The 22,362-nt window shown below is 44.8% G+C and overlaps 1 protein-coding gene across 1 annotated transcript; it reads left to right on the forward strand.

The window, feature by feature from the left end:
• Positions 1-5,836: 5,836 nt before the first annotated feature.
• On the forward strand, positions 5,837-20,495 carry e2f2 (E2F transcription factor 2). Its single transcript, XM_076296088.1, has 7 exons — positions 5,837-6,431; positions 12,285-12,387; positions 12,553-12,772; positions 13,046-13,204; positions 14,578-14,692; positions 15,326-15,536; positions 19,587-20,495. Exons 1-7 carry the CDS (start codon positions 6,168-6,170, stop codon positions 19,868-19,870), a joined length of 1,356 nt encoding a protein of 451 aa, XP_076152203.1. The 5' UTR covers positions 5,837-6,167; the 3' UTR covers positions 19,871-20,495.
• The last annotated feature ends 1,867 nt before the right edge of the window (positions 20,496-22,362 follow it).

Raw genomic sequence — 22,362 nt, forward strand, 5'->3', positions numbered from 1 at the left:
AAATGATTTAGCTAGGGCGCCGGAGTCCGCGGCCCTTGGGGCCCAGATGGCGGCTAAATCCAATATATATAACGTTAGCCATATGCTATGGCTAACGTTAGCTTTTGCCTTGGACTGACATTCTTCCATCCATCCATCTGGATTGTGCAGACTAGCTCAGCTGCTAACGTTTGAAACTACGTTGAAAAACTGCAATCTCTCGGAGCATCAAACTGTCGCTGTCATAAGTCCACCGAGTTGCTGATCTGCAAGATTGCCCACGACTTCAGACGGTTATGCCAGAGAGGGTTAAAGCGGAGCATCAAGGAACTTTGGTTATGCTTCCAGTGATCTAGCTAGACTGCAGTCTAACTGTTACAAGTAGGGCCTACTAACATCACTTATTGAAGGCCTGTTAACGTTAAATCCTCCGGGTTGGTCTGAAGACACAGCTGTAGCTACACCATATCATTGCCATTGGACTGAGTGGAACGTTAAGTTAACACGGACTTTTCTTTATTTTAATTTCTTATTTATTTATTTATTTTATTACTTGTTAATTTTTGTTTGTTGTCTGTCTTGTATGTCTACCGTTAGGTGTCTCGGGTACGCTGGCGATTACGCTGCTCTATCAGGCATCTTTTGTCTTACGCGTAAATGTCTAGTGTGTAAAGCGACCTTGGGTGCTTTGAAAGGCGCTATGTAACAAATAAAATGTATTATTATTATTATTATTATTATTAAATACAAACTTGATGTCTATTTGACCTTTTTTGATGATGGGAAACCCACATTTATGATTGGATATATCAGGACCCCCCAAATTCCCTAAATTCAATATGGCTGCTGTCCGAAAAAGGGTTTTGGCTTCAAATTTTGAACCAAATGCGCTACAAATGAGGAAGTTGTGTCTATTTTTTTAGTTTATTGACCACAGGAAGTCCATTGGCATATTTATATGTACGCTTGTGTAAGTCTGGAACCTGTATTCTTTTCAAGACTTTGGTTGAAAATCGTTTTTTACCACAACTTTGAAGGTTATTCTCAATGTGGATTAATTTCCTTATAAAAGTGGAATGCTTTCAGTGTACCACAGGTGAATACATTTTGAAATGTAATCATATAAGAAAGAATAAGACATAATTATTATTGCAAGGCAATATTTATAGTATGTCAAATTGTTAAAAGAATAATATAATCAATTTGTCCAAAACTCTTCAAAGGTTTGCTTAGCATATCAAAAAACAGCAATAACATAAAAATAACAACAGTGAATTCTCATGGTCTCTCTCATGAATTTTTGCCTGAAGAAGATAACCTGACAATAGCCAGATGAATTTCGCTCCGCCTAGCTCCACTCATCCATCTGGAACCGATCCATTGAAGTGTTGCTTCAGAAGGCTGGGCCTAATCAAAAAATGCTTGCATATGATTGAATAAGCCACTTGTCCGTCATCTATTGACGTGCTACTTCAACCACTCACATCGAAGCCAACCCGTGACGCTGATAACAGTCTCACAGTCGCTTCTACGCTATGTCACATCTATGAAACTCCCGCCCTGCGTCCTGATTGGCTGAACCATAAAGTCGGTTGCAGAAATCACTCTCAATGGAAGAGGTCCCAGATGGATGTGAGTGAAGCTAGGCGGAGCTAAGCGGAAAGACATTCATCTGGCTATTGTCAGGTTATGAAGAAGACCCAGCAGGGTCGAAACGTTGCCTGTTGTGCATTAAATATATGGGAGTCAAAAGCATTGTTGCGGACATTATATTTTTTCAATTGAGTCAGTTTTAATTTGTACTGCACCTGCCAGAAGGTGGGACGTGCACACAATAACTGTTTGCTCTCTCATGAATTCTCATTCTCATGGTCTCTCTCACAATTGTAGTCATAAGAACAAAACACTTATGGAAAAAAGTACACCTGGTTAGGAAGGAAGTTGGTAAGAAAGGAAGTAGTTGGCTAAACACCGTTGTTGGTCATCTTCTGAGAGGGCACAGGTGACCACTACATGGACCCATTACAATTTGCATACCGTCCAGAGGTGGGTGTGGAGGATGCCTTAATCTACCTGCTTCATAGAACACACTCTCACCTGGACAGGGGCTGGTAGTATTGTGAGGATCATGTTCTTTGATTTCTCAAGTGCTTTTGACACCATACAGCCTATGCTGCTACATGACAAGCGTTGAAGGATGCAAGTAGACACCTCCACAACTTCATGGATTACTGATTACCTGACTGACAGAGCACAGGTTGTGAGAATGAAATGGTGTGTGTCTGAACAGGTAGTCAGTCGCATAGGAGCACCACAAGGGAATGTGTTGTCTCCTTTTCTTTTCACACTGTACTGTACACTCTGAGTCATGTCACCTGCAGAAGTTCTCAGACAGTTCACAGACTGCAGTTGTGGGGTGTGTCAGTGATGGTGAGGAGACGGAGTACAGGCAACTGGTGGACCACTTTGTGACCTGGTGCAGAAACAACCACCTTGTCTTGAATGTGGCTAAGACAAGGGAAATGGTGATGGACTTTCGTAGGGCCAGGCCTGAGCTAAATACCATTTCAATACTAGGTGAGGAAGTTGTTGAGAACTACAAATATGTGCGGGTTATTATAGACAATAAACTGGATTGGAGGTACAACACTGAGGCTGTATACATAAGTATATATACTCTTTTGATCCCGTAAGGGAAATTTGACTCTGTATTTAACCCAATCCGTGAATTAGTGAAACACACTCAACACAAAGTGAACACACAGTAAGGTGAAGCACACACTAATCCCAACGCAGTGAGCTGCCTGCTACAGCGGCGCTCAGGGAGCAGTGAGGGGTTAGGTGCCTTGCTCAAGGGGAGCAGTGAGGGGTTAGGTGCCTTGCTCAAGGGCACTTCAGATGTTCCTACTGGTCGGTGTTTGAACCGGCACAACCGGCACAAGTCTGAAGCGCTAACCAGTAGGCCACAGCTGCAGAGCAGACTCTATTTTTTGAGAAAGCTTGGGTTTTTTAATGTGTGGTCATGGTAAAAAAAAATAGTTTTGATCTGTAGCTTATTCGGTTCAAAAATTGTAGTCAAAACCCTTTTTCGGACAGTCACCAGATTGCATTTGGGGACTTTAAGGGTCCACATATACCCAATCATAAATATATATATTTTGTGTTTCCATAGCCAGAAAAGGTGAAATATTTATTAATTTTACATTTGTATCTCATCTGGTTCCAAATATGCAGCCTACAGTAATCCCTTTTCAGGTGGCGGCCATATTGGATTTGGCAGCCATCTTGGTCCCAGGGGCCACTGGCTCCGGCATCCTCGCTAAATCATTTCAGTATGCCCTCAGCTGCATCCATGCCAAATTTGGTGCTTGTAGATAAATTGGCGAAAACAATGGGGTGTAAGGCCATATTGGAATTGGAGGATTAAGGGGTCCAGATATACTGGGTCATAAATATAAACATTTATATGTGTTTCCCATGACCAATTAAGCTGAAAAAGACATCAAGTTTGTATTTGCAGCTCATGTGGTTCAAAAGTTATACTCAGAACCCTTTTCGGACAGCGACCATATTGGATTTGGCTGCCCCAAAGGTCGCTGACTGCGGCGCCCTAGCTAAATCATTTCAGTATGACCTGAGCTACATCTGACCCAAATTTGGTGCTTGTAGATAAATTGTCGCAAACAATTGGGTATAACTACAGTCAAAACTGCTTTTTTGGACAGGGGCCATATTGGAATTGAAGGATTAAGCTGTCCAGATATACTGGGTCATAAATATAAACATTCCTATGTGTTTTCCATGATCAATTAAGTTGAAAAAGACATCAAGTTTGTATTTGTAGCTCATGTGGTTATAGTCGGAACCCTTTTCGGGCAGCGGCCATATTGGATTGGCTGCCATCTTGGCCCCGAGGGTCTCTGGCTCCGGCACCCTAGCTAAATCATTTCAGTATAACTTGAGCTACATCTGTGCCAAATTTGGTACTTTTAGAAGAAATTGCGCGAAACGACCTATTTATGTGCTTAAGGCCCCCCACTAATGAGAAGTATGTGGACACGAAGCGAAGCGACCAGGCCACGGAGAGCTGGACGGGTCTTTTCAAAATTCACAGAATCAGCCCTGATTGACAGGTCTTGTATCCTGGAGCTTTAAGTCAGATCATTTTAACAGATGTTTTAGATTTTAGCTGAGCTGGTTGTTATGGACAGCGGTGACAGGCAGGTGGCACCCCCTGACAATGCCTTGCACATTTGTGATGACATCCTCAACATTTAGGCTCCAAACACAGTGTTATGACACAGTGTTCCTGATCAATGTAAAAAACACAAAACAATAGTTCACTGATGACACTGTTAACTAAAATAGCATGCACATGCACTAAATAAAACTAGTCTTCAGTCTTTGTCATGAATGAATAAATGAGTGAATGTTATGTTTTATATTCATCAACCCAAGGCTTCTGAGTTCTGAAGCTGAGACAAAAAGCGATGACAGAAAACTGTGACCAACTATTTTCACACAATACTGCCAAACTGATTGCAGTAGTCTAACTGTTCATTTTACAATGGCCAAAGAATGTTAATGGCCCATTTTACTCAATTGCCCCAATGTCTCTCAAATTTGCACCTTTGACTAGCCAGTGGTATGCAGTGACATTATGCAATTACAAGAGAATACTTTAGACAAGTACTCTAACAACAGCAGGGGGGTAGGGGGCTGAGGACAAAACCACAAACACTTTGAGATCCCCAAAGATCTCTGTAAAAAAATGTCAGGAAGATTAGAAGCTAGTGACCCATTTTATTTCTCCACACCACCGTTTTACCCTCTGATCTAAAATAAAACACCTTTACTTCTATTGTAGATCAGTGGTTCCCTCTGATTGGACTCATCAATCTCCAGAGAACCACACCGGTGGCTGCACCCCAGAACACCCTAACAAGAAACAAGGAGGAAACAAGCCTCATTGTGCAACAGTATGCAAGAATGCAGGGTTTAGGGGGCTATGCTCAAAAGACAGTTCTGTCGTTGTTCTTTGGCTGCTTGATTATGGCATCAGAAATGTGTGTAAGGGTCAGGCTTGCATATTTATGTTGACCAGAATATGTTATGCTTGCAATGTATTGCAATGGTCGCCAAAGTAGCCTACAATAATTAATGTACACAATACAATGATTCATGAAGTGTTGTATTATAATGTAATACGCATCAGCATGTAACGTAGGCATTTTGTTTAGGCTAATGTTTTATTTTTATGTAATAACACCCACGCTTATAACAAAATAGGTTTAGATTAGCCTATAAGAACCAAATATTTAAGTTGTTCATACGTTGTTCAATTCTGCTGCTTGAATTCATTTTCCTTCATCATGAGTATGGTAGAATTGATAAGCAATAAGAAATCGCTTTAATGAAATGTTTGAATGACAGAATGTAGGCTGCCTGTCTTTGTTATCGTTGCTTCCTCGCCCAGCGCTCACACTGTTACATATTAATTTATGCAGAATGGAACGCGTACAGCGTGCCATGGACCAATCAAATGGTAGCTCAAACCGCGGGAGATCCAAATTTCGCGGGACGCAATTTGGCGCTAAAAAAGCAGTTCAGTACTCTGCTGCCAAAAGCCAACCTTATTGTTGGAGTGACGACAGAAGGACAAGAGAGACGGAGACTTGTACAGCTGTCTTTCATCTACCAAGGACAAACACATATTTTTGGCACAGTTGATTTGCTTGAGGATTTCTACAGAACAACTCTGGAGTATTGCAAATTTGCTTTTATTTATTGAACTGACTTGGCTAACGTAAATATAACGATAACGTTATTGAAAACTTGCATTTGCACTTTGGACAAAGAACGTTAGCTTGCAGTAGCACTCTTTGTGTTATTTAAGCATTTGTACATGATTATTAGCTAAGTATTTTAAGTGCATATTTAATCTATGCAGTTTGCACACATTGAATTTGTTGGAAAACAATTCTACCGACTGCAATTACCTCTACTAAGCTTAGTTTACAATTAACGTTGACGTAACGTTTGCCAGAGTAGCTTGGCTAGCTTGCTAACTGACTTCTTAATAGCAAAATTGAAATCTTGCGCAAAACACTACTAAACGTAGTTTATTTGCTGTCATCAAAGCCTTTAATTTAACATTTTACGAACGTACAAACGCATTCGCACTGAAGATGATACGGATACCCAAAGGAGTCTCTCCTGCATCGGGCAGAGGGGCAGTGGGCATTCAGTGCCAGCAGAAGAAAGTTTTGCCCGCAGTTAAGTCCGATTTTTTCGGTTCGGGGATATCAAGTCCATTGATGAACTCTGTGCCGGCGGGATATTTCACCCAGATCTGCAACACGACAGCTGCAGAACAGAGAGCTAACTGCTTGTACGCAACCCCCCATGGCCCCCAAGCTAAACCCGTCAGAGTATCCTCCGGCAGACTCCCGGTAAGGCTATGACAAACATTATGGCTTTAATTCGTATTTAGTCATAGACCACGGGGAACCCCCAACATTGTTAAAGACTAACGTTATCTCGATTTGAGTGGTATTCTTTTGGAAGCCGTAATTTCCTCGAATGGTATGTGCGTCGTCATCAGTGACCGATGATTGAATGAAAGGCTAACTTAATGTCCGGGGTAAAGGCTGTTATTATGGTATTACTCTGTTGTTAATGTTACAACATTATGGTTTGAGATGTAGCCAAAGTGACATGTTTTGAGAATAAGGAACATTAACTGGTGCAAAAGAAGTCGTTGTTTTTGTGAGTGTTCTATAATGTGTGTCCCTTTCTCCATAATCCATATCTGTTACACAGACATAAGTTACACAGCAGGTCTATAACTTAGAGAACAAATTAATTATGGATGTCAATGAGAGAATGATCACTGTGTGCTTCGGGCCTAGTTATGCTCGAGGGAGGAGAGTGCGTGTGGCCCGAACAATATCCTTTATGCTCCATGGCGCTATAGCTAATAGTTCAGTTTTGTCTTGTTCAGGGTGGGGGTGTCTTGTCTCCTCTCCCTCAGCTATCTTTGGTGCAACAGGATAAAGCAGTCCTCTGCTATAACATGTAATTTCCTGCCATTTGAACATAAACTAGTCTATGGTCCCAATAGCGTTCAACAGTTGGGTAACCTAGATGTTTTTACGCAATTTCTAGATATCAGGTGTGTGGATTGCTACCAGCTGTTGAACACCATAGCATGCTCCCCCTCTCGTGTTTTCCCTCGTTCGGTCTGTCACCTGTCTGTTCGCCTCACCGCTGAACCTGCCAGACTTGTTTGCGCCTGTCCGGCGTGGCTCCCGGTCGCAGCTGCTTCGGAGGGCCAGAGCTCCCGTGCACAGCAACCCCAAACAGGAGAGAGGGCGACGGCCCCAGCGCGAAGGATGATAAAGCAATTTGGACCGATTAAATTAGCTCCGCACAATGTGCTGGTTGATAGATAAGCACTCTCTGCGTGTCCGCCACATCCTCACCCAGCCATGTGAATGCAAATGCTATGACTACTGTGAGTTCAGCACCAGGAAAGCCACCATTTGAATGATGCCCTATTAGAAAATTGAATGAAAGAATGGATGAAAGACTGGTTAGCTTGAGGATTGGACATGTACTGTACATTATGCCTGTTGCACTGATGCACTACTGCTAGGTTCTTCTGTCATCCCATTTGTAGGTCACCAGTGGTTGTCCCTCAGCTGCATAACACATCCTAAATATATGGTCTAGAAAAGTAGTATCTAGTCTACAAAAGTAGTATCTTGTATCTGGTCATCGAGTAGTATCTGGTCTAAAGAGTAGTATCTGGTCATCGAGTAGTATCTGGTCTAGAGCGTAGTATCTGGTCATCGAGTAGTATCTGGTCTAAAGAGTAGTATCTGGTCATCGAGTAGTATCTGGTCTAGAGCGTAGTATCTGGTCATCGAGTAGTATCTGGACTAGAGCGTAGTATCTGAATGTCAGCTGGCTGAGTATACCTGTGCCAGTTTATCAGGAAGCCATTTTGACACCACTGACCGAGTGAGCATGTACGAGATGTCACTCTGGAGGAGATTCTAACCGCAGGCCGGCCGAGGTCCCTCCGTCAGCAGTCAGCGGCAGTGCTGACCAGCCCGGCCTCCCGCCCGCCACTTCCCTTTCCCCGTGCGGCATTTCGCAAGAGGGTGTGAGAGGAGAGGGTGTGAGAGGAGAGGAGAGCCGTTCCCTTGCCGTCCAGCACACAGGGTTTCCACAGGCACGTGTGAGGAGCCAAGTGCTTCCTCTCAGAATAGGCGAGCACTTGCTTTACCATTCAACACAAGCTCATTCAATTCATGTTGGTCAGCATGATCGTCCCGCTCTCCTTTACCCCATGCTGGCTAAGGTAATGTTGCCTCTGACGCTGTCGGCCCACTTCGGTGACGATGTTACAACAGTTCTTCTCGGAAATGCTTTACGGTTGACTCTGTGTGCAATTTTTAAAAAACAAGGAAGTCAAAGGTCAGTGCTTTACTGTGGCACCACCTGAGAGGAATTCTCACGTGCGTGTGGTCTGGAGAGCCGCCAAACGGGACACCAGGCTTTGCTCTCCTTTCAGTTTCTCTACGGAAGAACTTCAAACATTAACTTGAGCAGGAGATTTATGGGGTTTGCCTTGATTGTTTAAGCAATCATTTAAAGATAAGTAATGATTTAAATTGCTTTCAAAAGTGTGTCACAGCTAGATTACATGTCTGCTAGAATGAGCGATGAGCATGCCACTCATGTGTAGGGAAGTTAAATGCAGCTGAAGAGAAGCCGGACAGTTTTATCCCAGCCTAGTGTGAGCTGATGCTTGTGTCTAATATGCACAGTGGTTGACATGCCCCATTGCTCTAGACATACACCCCCCATAACCCCCCCCCCCCCACCACCACCTCAGCCTGGTGTCATCCCAGCTTAACCTCCCTCAACCTCCCTCCCCTCCCCCGGTCGGTGAACCCCCATTCAGTAGGGCGCAGGTCACTGAGGCTGTTCGATTGACCCACATTATAGGATATTTACGCAGCAGTCACAGAACCCCCCCATCCCCCCCTCCAGCCCCAGCCATACACCCCCCCCACAGCCCACCCATAAACCCACCCCATAGCCCCACCCATAAACCCACCCCCCAGCCCCACCCATAAACCCACCCCCCAGCCCCACCCATAAACCCACCCCATAGCCCCACCCATAAACCCACCCCATAGCCCCACCCCATAGCCCTCACTTCTCTTGCCTGCAACCCCCTTTGTGGTGCCCCTGCCTCCTCCACGCATGCAGGCACTTGCAGAGTTTTACATCTCAACAACAAAGGCACCACACCCAAAACAACACACACACCCAACACACACTTCTCCTGTGGAATCTGGCACCTTCTAACAGCAGCCCAGCCCCCTGCATTCAACTCAATCTGAATTCAGTTCATTTCACAAGTGTTTCATTAGCATGTGCATGTACTCATTTAGCAGACACTGTTGTCCAAGTGACTTACATATGTCAACTATATTACAAGGGATTCCATTGTCCCCAGAGCAGCGTTCCCGGGGGTTAAGTGCCGTGCTCAAGGGCACAACGGTGGACTATTGCATGCTAGCCCAGCTCCTTAGCCACCAGCATGTAGGTAAGGGATAATGTATTGTCTGCCGGTAATTATCAGAAAATAAGTCCCGACAGGGAGAACAGAACCCCGACACGCAGCGGAGGGGTTTTGCTTCGACCTAAAGGGACTGATTTTCTGATAATTACCGGCTGACAATACATTATCCCGCTTATTACACGGCTACTTGCCAAAACGAGAAAAGAAACCTAACACAATGAATCTTTAAAAATGATTTTGCTACCGTTTCGTGTCTTCCGCTGACAAAATAAATAGTTTGCCACACAGATAGAACTTGACAGTTTCAGGTGTTGCGTGGCAACGTCTTACTAGCTTACTTTCCCTTTCAATGAAATTCCATTGCAATAAGAGAGCAGAATTCTTGCGGAGGGATATGAAAGACGTTAATCAACCCGTTGATTATATACTTTGCCGGTGATTTATATAGATTTAACATAGGCCCGAACTTTCTGCAGCACTCTGAAGAGCCGTGTAATAATCTCTTGTAAAGTAGTCACTACTTGCAGGATAAGAACATTACTTACAGGGTAAGAACTCAGAACATACAAGTTGCCAAACATCACTGTAAACACCCCCCTTCTCTCTTTCTCTCTCTCTCTCTCTCTCTCCCCCCTCTCTCCCTCTCTCTTTCTCTCTCTGAAGGGAGTGCTATGCCTATGTGTGGGCGGGAGATGACTAGTCTGTCCAGTTTTAGCTTGGACTGTGTACTAGTCTCCTAAGCAGCCGTTAGGCTCTCCAGTTCCGTGTCACTAGTCCCTTAAGCAGCTGTTAGGTTCTCCAGTTCCGTGTCACTAGTCCCTTAAGCAGCCGTTAGGTTCCGTGTCACTAGTCAGATCTTTTACTGTAAGGCACTCAGAGTTGGGAGTTGAATGTTCCTTATCATGCGTCATTCTGCCGTGTGTGAGGCCATTTGCCAACCATGCTGGACTGTGTGGGTTGTTTAGGACTCATGCATGAGTGACAAGGCATGGATGTCATCCTCCCAGATGTGTGTGTGTGTGTGTGTGTGTGTGTGTGTCGCTGACTGTATGAAAGCGAGATAGAGAGAGCAGAACGCGAGAGCTGTTTGACTAGTTTCACTCTGGCACTCATGCCGCTCTCCCACCTGCTGCGTCAGCTCAGATGCCATGGACAGGTGTAGTAGGTGTCACCGAGGTCAGAGGTCGTGGAGGTCAGTAATGAAGGGACACTTCTGTCCATGGTGTGTGTGTGTGTGAGTGTGTCCGCTAGAGTGCATGCCCCTGCGTGTGTGAGTGTGTGTGTGTGTGTGTGTGTGTGTGTGTATGTGCGTGTGTACGCGCACACACACACATACACACACACACACACACGCACACACATACACACACACACACACACGCATGCACACACCATGCGCGCACACGCACACACACACGCGCACACACACACACACACACACTCCACTCCAGTGTTGGAAAGTGCATGTAGGAGTGTTTGTGTCACTTGCATTGAGTGAGTGATTGTGTGTGTGTGTGTCAGTGGATAGAGGAGCTTTCGCCTGGGTCATATGTGTGTCTGTCTGTGAATAGCAGGGTGCTGGAGTGTGTGTGTGTGTGTAAATCCAATTAAATCCTTCTGAGGTGAAGTGAGGTTCCCTGTCTGGTGCTCTGTGTGTGTGTGTGTGTGTGTGTGTGTGATCTGTACTGTGAGAGGCCCATACCCAGCGGGCACTAATTGCCCCAGTTCTGCCTTGCCTGACTTAAGACCTACAGCTGGATTACTAGTCCCATGCAGTCTACACTTTTCAGTGTGTGCGTGTGTGTGTGTGTGTGTGTGTGTGTGTGCTGGTTTTGTTTCTTGTCTGGAGTAGGCACATGCAATAAGCCATAAATATGTTCCCACTCCTACTCTACCAGGGATTTAATTTATAGCACTCTGTGTGTGTGTGTGTGTGTGTGTGTGTGTGTGTGTGAAACCCCTGTGAGAGGCCTGAAGTATTGAGGCTGATTACGGCCCTGGCTGTTGTTGGGCTTATTAGAGAGGGGTGGTGTGTGTGTGTGTGTGTGTGTGTGTGCCCTTTTGTGTGTATAATAGACTATTCACTCTGGCACTCTAAAGAGGGGGGTGGGAGTGGAGTGAGTGTCATGGTCAGGTGACCACAGGAGATGGAGTCGGCTCTGGTGCAACAAGTGGTAAGACAAGGGGGCGGGAATGGAGAATGCTGGAGCGGGCCAACGGGGGGGGGGGGGGTTAGAATGCAGGAGCGAGCCAACCGGGGGGGGGGGGGGGGACTTCCTGTTTCTTTGTGTGCCAGTAGGTCTAGCAAAAGGCTTTCAAAAGCTAAGACACTGAGTAGGAGTGTGTGTGTGAGTGTGTGTGGTGCAGGGGAAGCTGTAATGGCAAGTACTTGAGATTATTGGCTTGATCAAGAGCTGGGTGGTAAAAGGTTTGTGGTGAAGAGTAGAAGCTTCGCACTAGGCCCATGTATTATGTGTTCAGGTGGAGGCTTCACACTAGGCCCATGTATTATTTTTTCACACTAGGCCCATGTATTATGTGTTCAGGTGCAGGCTTCACACTAGGCCCATGTATTATGTGTTCAGGTGGAGGCTTGACAGACGCACAAAGGCATCCTGTAGTCATTCCTCCTTACACATAAAAATGGAACCAGCTGACAGAAGTAGAATGCCCCAAATCACAGTTCTTATTTTGACTTTTGCAGGCCAAGCGGAAGCTGGACCTCGAAGATCCTTTGTACCTTCCAGGCTTCCGTACCCCGAAGGGGAAAGGAAACGTGGCCGCTGCACGTCTCCCGAGTCCTAAAAGTGAGTATCACCACGGCAACCACGACCACACAGAAGCATGCTGACATCACAAAGGAAAACATGATTCCTGTTGTTGTTCTCTTTTTTTACTGCTTCCTGTTTCAACACTGAGACTAAAATTAAAAGTATTTCTGTGTGTGTGTGTGTGTGTGTGTGTGTCACCAGCACCCAAGTCCCCTGGAGAACGGACCCGGTACGACACGTCCCTGGGCCTGCTCACCAAGAAGTTTGTGGGTCTCCTCAGCGAGTCGGCCGATGGCGTCCTGGACCTCAACTGGGCCACTGAGGTTCTGGAAGTCCAGAAGCGTCGGATCTACGACATCACAAACGTTCTCGAGGGGGTCCAGCTCATCCGCAAAAAGTCCAAGAACAACATCCAGTGGCTGTAAGTGTTAGTCAGTGTTGCTTTGGAAGAAAGCGTCAGCTAAATCTCAGTCAACTTTAACTTTAATTCAGAGTTTAGTTTACTAGGTAGTTTACTACAGTCATGACAATATTGGTACACAACTGAACCATTTGAACTTTTGAAATGGCACTTGCAGACATTTGTATGGACCATGCATCACAATGCTCAGCCAGCCTGCCATGGTTTCTATCTAACTGTATGTGTGTTTGTGTGTGTGTGTGTGTGTTTGTGTGTGTGTGTTTTCTCTCCCAGGGTTGGGGGTGTGTTTGAGGGCTCTGCTGGCGGAGAGAAGACGCGCTCCTTGCGGAGGGAACTGAGCGCGCTCGAGCGGGAGGAGAAGATTCTGGACGAGCTGATCCAGTCCAGCACCAACCAGCTCCGTGAGCTGACCGAGGACAAGGACAACCAGAGATATCCTTTCAGAGCGCTAACCTGCTAACAGCCAACATGCTAACACATTGGCCCTGCACACACTAACAACAGAGATATCCCTCATCGTGCTAACCAGTTAACTGCCAACACACTGACCCTCCACAAACTAGCACCAGAGATATCCCTCATTGTGCTAACCAGCTAACAGCCAACACATTGGTCCTGCACACACTAGCACCAGAGATATCCCTCATTGTTCTAACCAGCTAACTGCTAACAGCCAACACATTGGTCCTGCACACACTAGCACCAGAGATATCCCTCATTGTGCTAACCAGCTAACTGCTAACAGCCAACACACTGACCCTCCACAAACTAGCACCAGAGATATCCCTCATCATGCTAACCAGCTAACAGTCAGTACATTGGTCCTGTACACACTAGCACCCTCATCGTGCTAACCAGCTAACTGCTAACAGCCAACACATTGGTCCTGCACACATTAGCACCATCTCAGCTGCCACTGGAAAAAGCTAGCCAAATTGCTAATTAGCATTTCTTGTTCTCCACCAATAATGATTTTAAGGTCAACAGAACGGCATAGTGAATTGGACAGGCAGCTAGAGGTCATGGCATGGCCTCACTCATGACTGGGCCATTGGCATGAACTGAGGTGTTATAAGATGAGATGTTTTAAAGATCCGGCTAGAAATAGCCCTTCAGTAAACATGGAGCCATGGTGTAGCGGGGGAAGCATCGCTGGTTCCCCTCACTTTCTTAAAAAATAGCACTACCAGACGTAATGTTGCTCTGAGTTGCCGTCTGCACAGGCGTGCATGGATGTGTGAGAGAGATGGAGGGAGGGAGGGATCAGGGGAAAGGAAGGAAGGAAGAAGGAAGATAAGGGTGCCATCCATACGCTTCCTTTCTAGAGTCACTCTCCTCGGGCAAGACGGTTAGACTCTGTCTGTTAAGGGTGGGGTGATCAAATAAAGTTTATTTGATCACACCAAAGTTTAGATTTTATTAGCAATGGGCACTGTCACACACACACACACACACACACACACACACACATACGGATAATGTAGATAATTACAGCCAAATTGTTCTGCTCTGCACTGTTCATTGTTCTAGCCCTCTGAGTTGACACATGAGTAAATGTTGTTTGAAGGGACTCAGTGTATCTGTAGGAGGGTGGTGCCACCACCTGGCATGACACTAGCCACTAGCAGATATTCATTTAAACATCCCATCTTTTCCTTTATGTAAGAATTGTCTAAAAATGAAGGAAACAGCTATGAGTGTGAGCTCAATTTAGTGTTACAACCTGGTACTAACACTATTGCTATCAAACTCTTAAGGTATGTAATGCACATGCACGTTAAAGTTGCACCTTAACTCCATCACACGTTAGGCTACGTGACCTATCAGGACATCCGATCCATCGGCAGTTGGCGGGACCAGACGGTCATTGCGGTGAAAGCGCCGACAGAAACCAAACTGGACCTGCCAGAACCCTCAGAGGTGCGTACAGCAGGAAATGCATCCCTGGAACAGGAAGTAGATGTGTGTGTAGACACATGTAGCTCATTTCTCCGGCAACATTTCCCTGTCTGCTCTGGATAAGGATGCCTAAAGGGATGTCACATTTCTGGTGTATCAGGATGCCACTTTGTGTATTTAGATTCTGCTTCTGACTTTGTGAATAATTTTTTGGACAGTAATGTTACCATTGCACTCCCAGACTGACACAATCAGACGCAGACCGGAGGAATCTTAAAATTCCCCCTTCTTAAGAATTCCCTAAATTAGGAACCTCCGATATTTGCTTTAACTAATCTGTGTTAAACGGCTGTTTCACATCTGTAATCTGAATCTGTAGATGGGCTGCGTTCACATCTGTATCTCCTTACTCATGTGCATGATGTCGGTGTGCCCAAGTCTTGTAATACACTACTAGCCTAGTGTGCTGTGAAGGCAGATTCCTTACTCATGTGCATGATGTCGGTGTGACAGAGTCTTGTAATACACTACTAGCCTAGTGTGCTGTGAAGGCAGACTATGCTCTGGGCTGGTGCGGCGCGGTTGTTTACGTTGTTGGAACGCGTTCAAAGTAAACGCTGACCCCCCTTTCCTCCTCCCTCTGTGGTGAACCAGGGCTCTCTGCAGATCTACCTGAAGAGTAAGAACGGGCCCATCGAGGTGTACCTGTGCCCAGAGGAGCTCCTGGAGGACGCCAGCCCAGTGAAGAGCGCCACCCCCAGGAAGGACCTGCCACTGCAGGGCATCGTGCCCGCCATGGGCACCGCCACGGGCACCACCACGCCACTGCCCTCTCAGATGCCCGTCAAACAGGAGCCAATCACAGGTACACATCTAATGTGTTGTTATCAACAACATTTATAAACATTAATAAACAGTAATAATGCATGTCCAAATGAGCAAGTACACATCTAATGTGTTATCAACAACATTTATGAACATTAATAAACAGTAATAATGAATGTCCAAATGAGCAGGTACACATCTAATGTGTTGTTATCAACAACATTTATAAACATTAATAAACAGTAACAATGCATGTCCAAATGAGCAGGTACACATCTAATGTGTTGTTATCAACAACATTTATGAACATTAATAAACAGTAATAATGCATGTCCAAATGAGCAGGTACACATCTAATGTGTTGTTATCAACAACATTTATGAACATTAATAAACAGTAATAATGCATGTCCAAATGAGTGACAGGGTCAGGAACAATATCTGATATATTGTTGTCAACAACATGATATGTTTATGTTTGTGTTTGTGTTTAAAGACTAACAATAATACAGCATTTCCAAAAGAGTAGTGACAGGGTCAGGACTTAAAATATCTCAGGCAGGGGCATTTTATTCAGGCATGAACAGGGATGTTTAAAACTAATTAGAAATAGTGTCTGACATTTCTGAAAACTTCAAGCACAAAATGATCTGCTCTAAGCCCTGCAATGTAATGTTCCCCAATGCTCTGTGCTGGTGTATCAGCCTTGGCCTCCCAGCTGAGATGGGAGTGTGCGACCATTAGGGCATATGTGCCTGAGAGTAGGGAAGTATAGTATAGTAGTATAGTATAGTATACTCTTGATCCCGTGAGGGAAATTTGGTCTCTGCATTTATCCCTATCCGTGAATTAGTGAAACACACTCAGCACACAGTGAACACACAGTGAGGTGAAGCACACACTAATCCCGGCGCAGTGAGCTGCCTGCTACAACAGCGGCGCTCGGGGAGCAGTGAGGGGTTAGGTGCCTTGCTCAAGGGCACTTCAGCCGCGGCCCACTGTTCGGGGCTCGAACCGGCAACCCTCCGAGTGCTAACCAATGGGCCACGACTGCCCCTAATAGTGCAGTCCATGTAGGCTATACTGTATTTTAGTAGGTGTTTTGTGTATGTGTCTACAGTCTACTTGGCCAACCATATGTGTACAAGTCTAATCAAATGTATGAATTAGAAGCAGTCGTTAAATACTCTAGTCGTTAAATACTATAATCACACCCTACATGTGTTAACATGTCAGCAGAATGACATCATTGTTGGTTGTCTAGACACACTTATGTTTGGACAAAGACAACGCACCACCCTTGTAAACCTCCAGGAAGACGTACTTAAATGTAAAACTCCATTCCCAAAGCCATTTTAGACACTGCGTAGGAGTTTAGACCTTAAATATGACAGATGGCGTCCGGTGTATGACACACATGCACAATTATACTCTCATTGTGTCATGAGCACGTCCCATATGCCATCATGTCACATCGGTGACCTCTTCGTACAGAAATATAGTCTGCGTGGGTTTGGTTTGGGTGTGTTCTCTCTTTATTCAGCCCTGCTGCCTTATGTGCTCGGCACTGCTGTTCTGTGGTACTCTACGAAATGAATATATTAAGGTTTTGCTCCTACGCCATAATGTCACGTCACCGTTTGTTTACAACTAGAGTGGTAGGCAAGGCAGAGTAGGCTAGCCTACAACAGTCGGGTTGCATAGGCTACACATAGTTACAATAGTTACAAATAGCTTCAAAATTGACCTTTTAATATCAAACATTGACCGAGTTATGCCGACCACTTGTGTAGGCCCTTACAGTTGGTTTTACAATAAGAAACAAAAAGGCGACGATAGATTGTTTGCCATTAGATCCTCATGGTTGTGGAGGATGGGGACGGTTATTGTTTGCCATTAGATCCTCATGGTTGTGGAGGATGGGGACGGTTATTGTTTGCCATTAGATCCTCATGGTTGTGGAGGATGGGGACGGTTAGCAGCTGAGAAGTATTTTATTCTCAAGATGGCCCATAGTGTAGCCTAACATCTATGGAAACGTATACTAAATACATACACATCATACAACTCTCTACAGTCATCCAAAAATGAATTGCCAGAGATGGGCTAGTAAGGAAAAAAGTGCAACATTTAAACATGGCAAGAATATATTCTCTTCTATCCTTCTGTTTCAAGTTATCTTGGGTGTCATTTTCTATATGATCACAACAAATGCTAATAAGTTAAAACATAGGCTAAACATCTTGTTCAGGTCAGTAGGCTAACTCCCGTATATGGCAAAATAAACTGATTTGATCCTATGAATTGTGTCGCGATCACACACAACTGAACCTAACACAGCAACCTCAAACATCACTGTTGAACCTAATGCTTCAGTCATGTAAGAAATAAGCAGTTTGTGAATTATCCTTACCCGTTTAATCAAATCCATATGACCAAAATAATAGCATATTTTAAAGGCGGTTGTGAGCTAGCTGATGCTGCAATGGCTAATTGTTTCATACAATTAATGAGCTTTAACAATCATCACACAATCACATTCTGAGTTTTTCTGGTTGGTTATATATCCATGCAGATCGTCTTTGATTGAGCCATCAGTGTTTTTTTGTTATAATATGTTACAAGGTTCATGACCTTAACACCATTAGTGTTACATGATGCTGACTGACGCTGGCTATAACTATAGCTCCTACTACGTTTAAACATCTACTGAGTCTACTGCCTACCAACACCTGTCCCTGTTAAGTTAAATTATTAATAAACCATAACTTGTTTAATTCTGTGTCAACTTTCAAAGTTTCTAAAAACAAATTTCAAAGTTTCTAAGAAAGTCTATCGTCTTCGTGTTAAGTTTTGAACAGAGAACAAAGTGAACTTTAGGCTTTTTTTAATCTTTGCCGGGTTTCCCGTACAGATCGACACCCCAAATCAGGGCAATTTTAGCGAAATAACGTTCCTGTGACAGACTATTAAATATTGAACAATGGGATAACGTTTCATCATCACCTTTATTGATGCCTGATATGTTGACATTGCTGAAATACAGAGATGTAGCCTACTGAGAGGCAGTTGCAGACAATGACGTTCAATAGGTACAACGCGTCCCTTGCCTACCAAGTGGCGGTAAACAGAGCGTTCTAGAACCTAATATGTCAATTAGGTTCACATGACAAACCTTAATACACCAGTGTCAGTAATATGTCACATGACAAACCTTAATGCACCAGTGGCAGTAATATGTCACATGACAAACCTTAATACACCAGTGGCAGTAATATGTCACATGACAAACCTTAATACACCAGTGGCAGTAATATGTCACATGACAAACCTTAATACACCAGTGGCAGTAATATGTCACATGACAAACCTTAATGCACCAGTGTCAGTAATATGTCACATGACAAACCTTAATGCACCAGTGGCAGTAATATGTCACATGACAAACCTTAATGCACCAGTGGCAGTAATATGTCACATGACAAACCTTAATGCACCAGTGGCAGTAATATGTCACATGACAAACCTTAATACACCAGTGGCAGTAATATGTCACATGACAAACCTTAATGCACCAGTGGCAGTAATATGTCACATGACAAACCTTAATGCACCAGTGGCAGTAATATGTCACATGACAAACCTTAATGCACCAGTAGCAGTAATATGTCACATGACAAACCTTAATGCACCAGTGTCAGTAATATGTCACATGACAAACCTTAATGCACCAGTGGCAGTAATATGTCACATGACAAACCTTAATGCACCAGTGTCAGTACTGATGGCCTGCCATCCTCTTCATCCTCATGCAGACATGTAGACATGCATGCTGGACCACACTCTGTACCATATACTGCTATGATGTGTTCTGTTCTCTAAACCCCTTTCTCATCTCCCTCCTCTCTCTCTCTCTCTCTCTCCCTTTCTCTCTCTCACTCCCTCTCTCTCACTCTCTCTCTCTCTCCGCTCTCTTTCTCATCTCTCTCTCTCTCACTCCCTCTCTCTCCCTCTCCTCTCTCTCTCTCACTCCCACTCTCATCTCTCTCTCTCTCTCTCTCTCTCTCTCTCTCTCTCTCTCTCGACCCCAGACCTCCCCAAGCCCCAGACCCCCGGTGCAGCCCCCAGCAGCAGCAGCAGCAGCGTTGGCTCGTCCCTGCTGGACGTGGAGGGCATCCTGGGCCTGCCGCCGTGCCTGCTGCAGATGACCGAGGACCAGCTCCCCTGCGCCACCTTCGTCCCCGACCCCTCGGTCCCGTTCGTCAGCCTCTCGCCCCCGCTCGACCACGACGACTACCTGTGGGGGCTGGACGAGGGCGACGGCGTCACGGACTTCTTTGACACGTACGACTTGGGAGACCTGCTCAGGAGCTGAGGCCGGCGTGGAGGGAGTGGGCAGAGAGAGAGGGTGTGAGAAGAGCGCCCTCCACTGGTCAGCAAGGGGAGGAGCACTGCTATACAATGAAGCCATGATTTCTTGCTTTTAGCCATAAGTAACTAGAGATAGTGGATGTTAATTTTATTGGATATTGATTAATGGATTGGATTTTGTGTTTAGAGTTATGTTTTGCAATTATTTTTTTTAGTTTGTAAAGATTTTAAGAAATTGTAAATTGATTTTTTAGAGTTTTGTATTTTTTTCTTTCTAATTTGTACATTTGTATTTTACTTCGGTCACATTTCAGCCCCTGCAGGCTGACCTATGGAGAGTGTGCTGAAGTGAGTAGAGCTGGTGGGCATTTGTGTGAAGGAGAGAGGAAGGGGTTCACAGTCTCAGGAAATGTCTCGAGTCTCTCCAAAGCTAGGCGTCTGTACAACTCTCTACCAGCAGGTGGCAGCAGAGGCTTTTTTATTTAAAAGTTAGTGAAGCTTTACACTCTGTGAGATCACCAAACAAAGTGCTTGTTTTTGCGACGTGCACAGCTAATGTGATGTCACGTTTCAGCCAGGGAAGGTCTCCGGTGATCTGAAATGGAACCCCCATGTTCTGTTCTGGGGAACCTGGCACCAGGTGTTCTAAGAGGAGGTTCTAACGGGAGGAACCCGGATCCTTTGTGGGTCCAGACCAGGCTGCAGTGACTGTATGCTGGTGGCCTTGCCAGGCTGAGCCCAGAGCTACTGGCTCTTGTATAATAATGTGTAGTCCGACCAGCGCAGACATCCGGCAGCGGTCAGCTTTATGAAACTGGCAGCTAGATTTCCACGTTAAGCTTGTTGGCATGTTTTGTTTGCTACCAGCAGACATTGTAGGAGTCTCCAGTATTGAGTTACCTTTTTCTGGCATTGGCATAGAAGCCACCATAAACTTGAGGATTTTTTTTTTTTTTTCATTTTTTATTTAGAGGAAATGTTTTAAAGCTCGGAGGCCTTTATCCCATTGAGAATTGAACACTGCTCATGAGGTTGCTAAGAACCTCTCCTGACAGACATTTAAGTTTTTAACTGTTTTTGGGATTTCTTGATCTTCCTCAAATTGGAAAAGTCACTCACAAGAGTCTTATTGTTGTCCGTATGTGATCAATGATGGATTGTAAAACACTGTGTCCAGTGAATGTGAATGGCCAGTATGGAGTGTGTATATGGGTCAGTGGATCCAGATCAGTACTTTTAGCCCGTCCTCACTAAGACCACCAAAACCTCAAGCGTTCAGTTCAGGGTTTACGTCTTCCACTGGATCAGAATAGTGATCCAGGAAATTGTCCTGTCCTATCAAACTTGAAAAGTGTGAGTGCGTGTGTGTGTGTGTGTGCATGCGTGAGTGTAACTGTGTGTGTGTGTGTGTGTGTGTGTGTACCTGTGTGCGCGCGTGCGTGTGTTTGTGCCTGCGTGTGTGTGTGTGTGTGTATATGGGCGTGTGTATGTGTGTGTGCGTGTTTGTGTGTGTATGGGCGTGTGTGTGTGTGTGTATGGGCATGTGTGTGAGTGTGTGCGTATGTGTACAAATGTGTGTGGAGGGGTGCATGTACGTGTACATGTATTTCTGTGTGTGTGTGTGTGTGTTTGCATGTATACACGTGCATGTCAGAATTGGGGGTGTTTGGTAAATGGGTTTTCAGTTTTGGGGTGATTTTGTTTGAATTTCATGTGTGAAATTTAGTTTTGTATAAAGTATTATTTTTGTAATTGTACAGAATTTTTTGTATTTATGAGTTGAATTTGAAGTGTGTTATGTATGTTATGCAAAATGACCCATTTTTATAGAACCCTCTGTATCTGAGACATGCGGCACTTAAGGTTTCAAGGTTTGGTCTTCAAAAAACTGAATAAAATATTACATGTTGCGTGTAAATGCAGTCTTATCTTTAATTATGTAATGGGAATCAGGAAGGGGTTTCTTGCCTACATACAAATTTTGTAACGGTTGGGTGCCCAGCAGGGGCCTGGCATTTTCGTCCACAGCCACTGGCTGCCTCTATCTGCTGCTTCTGACAGGGCTTTGATGGCTATTCGCAGACTCTTGCCTCTGATCAGTCCAAGTCAGGCCTTTGCTCACAACCCACAACACTCAGTTTGGGGTAGGTTCATAATACGGGTGTTTATTGAACACTGATGAATGAATCTCCATTGCCATTCAATCAGTTCATGCCGTGATAACTGTTAGCTAGCGCACTTAGCGTAGCGTTCATATAGGTTTCAGTCTTTTTAGAGATTTTTTCTTCAGGATTTTTTTTTCTTCAGTAATTTTGTGTCAACGATTCCCGGGACACTGAGAGACCAGGCTGCATGAGAGTTGGTGGGCAGGCAGCCTCACAAGGATGACGGATCCATTGATTTTGGTTTTCATCCGTTGCCCACCCGCCCCCCCCCCCGTTCCCCCCAAAAGGAGGGTAATGCGGACAGTGTTCTGTGAATATCTCGAGAACCGTA

The sequence above is a fragment of the Alosa pseudoharengus genome, unplaced genomic scaffold, assembly GCF_046254945.1.
Source record: "Alosa pseudoharengus isolate Yale_2024_CS ecotype anadromous, Long Island Sound unplaced genomic scaffold, YU_APseudo_1.1 YU_APseudo_1.1_scf_2, whole genome shotgun sequence".
NCBI classification, from domain to species: Eukaryota; Metazoa; Chordata; class Actinopteri; order Clupeiformes; family Clupeidae; genus Alosa; species Alosa pseudoharengus.

Coding starts and splice junctions, on each gene's coding strand:
- e2f2 (XM_076296088.1), top strand. CDS start 6,168: ATGATACGGATACCCAAAGGAGTCTCTCCTGCATCGGGCAGAGGGGCA. Junction 12,773..13,045: donor AAGAACAACATCCAGTGGCT/GTAAGTGTTAGT, acceptor TTTCTCTCCCAG/GGTTGGGGGTGTGTTTGAGG. Junction 13,205..14,577: donor GAGGACAAGGACAACCAGAG/ATATCCTTTCAG, acceptor ACTCCATCACAC/GTTAGGCTACGTGACCTATC.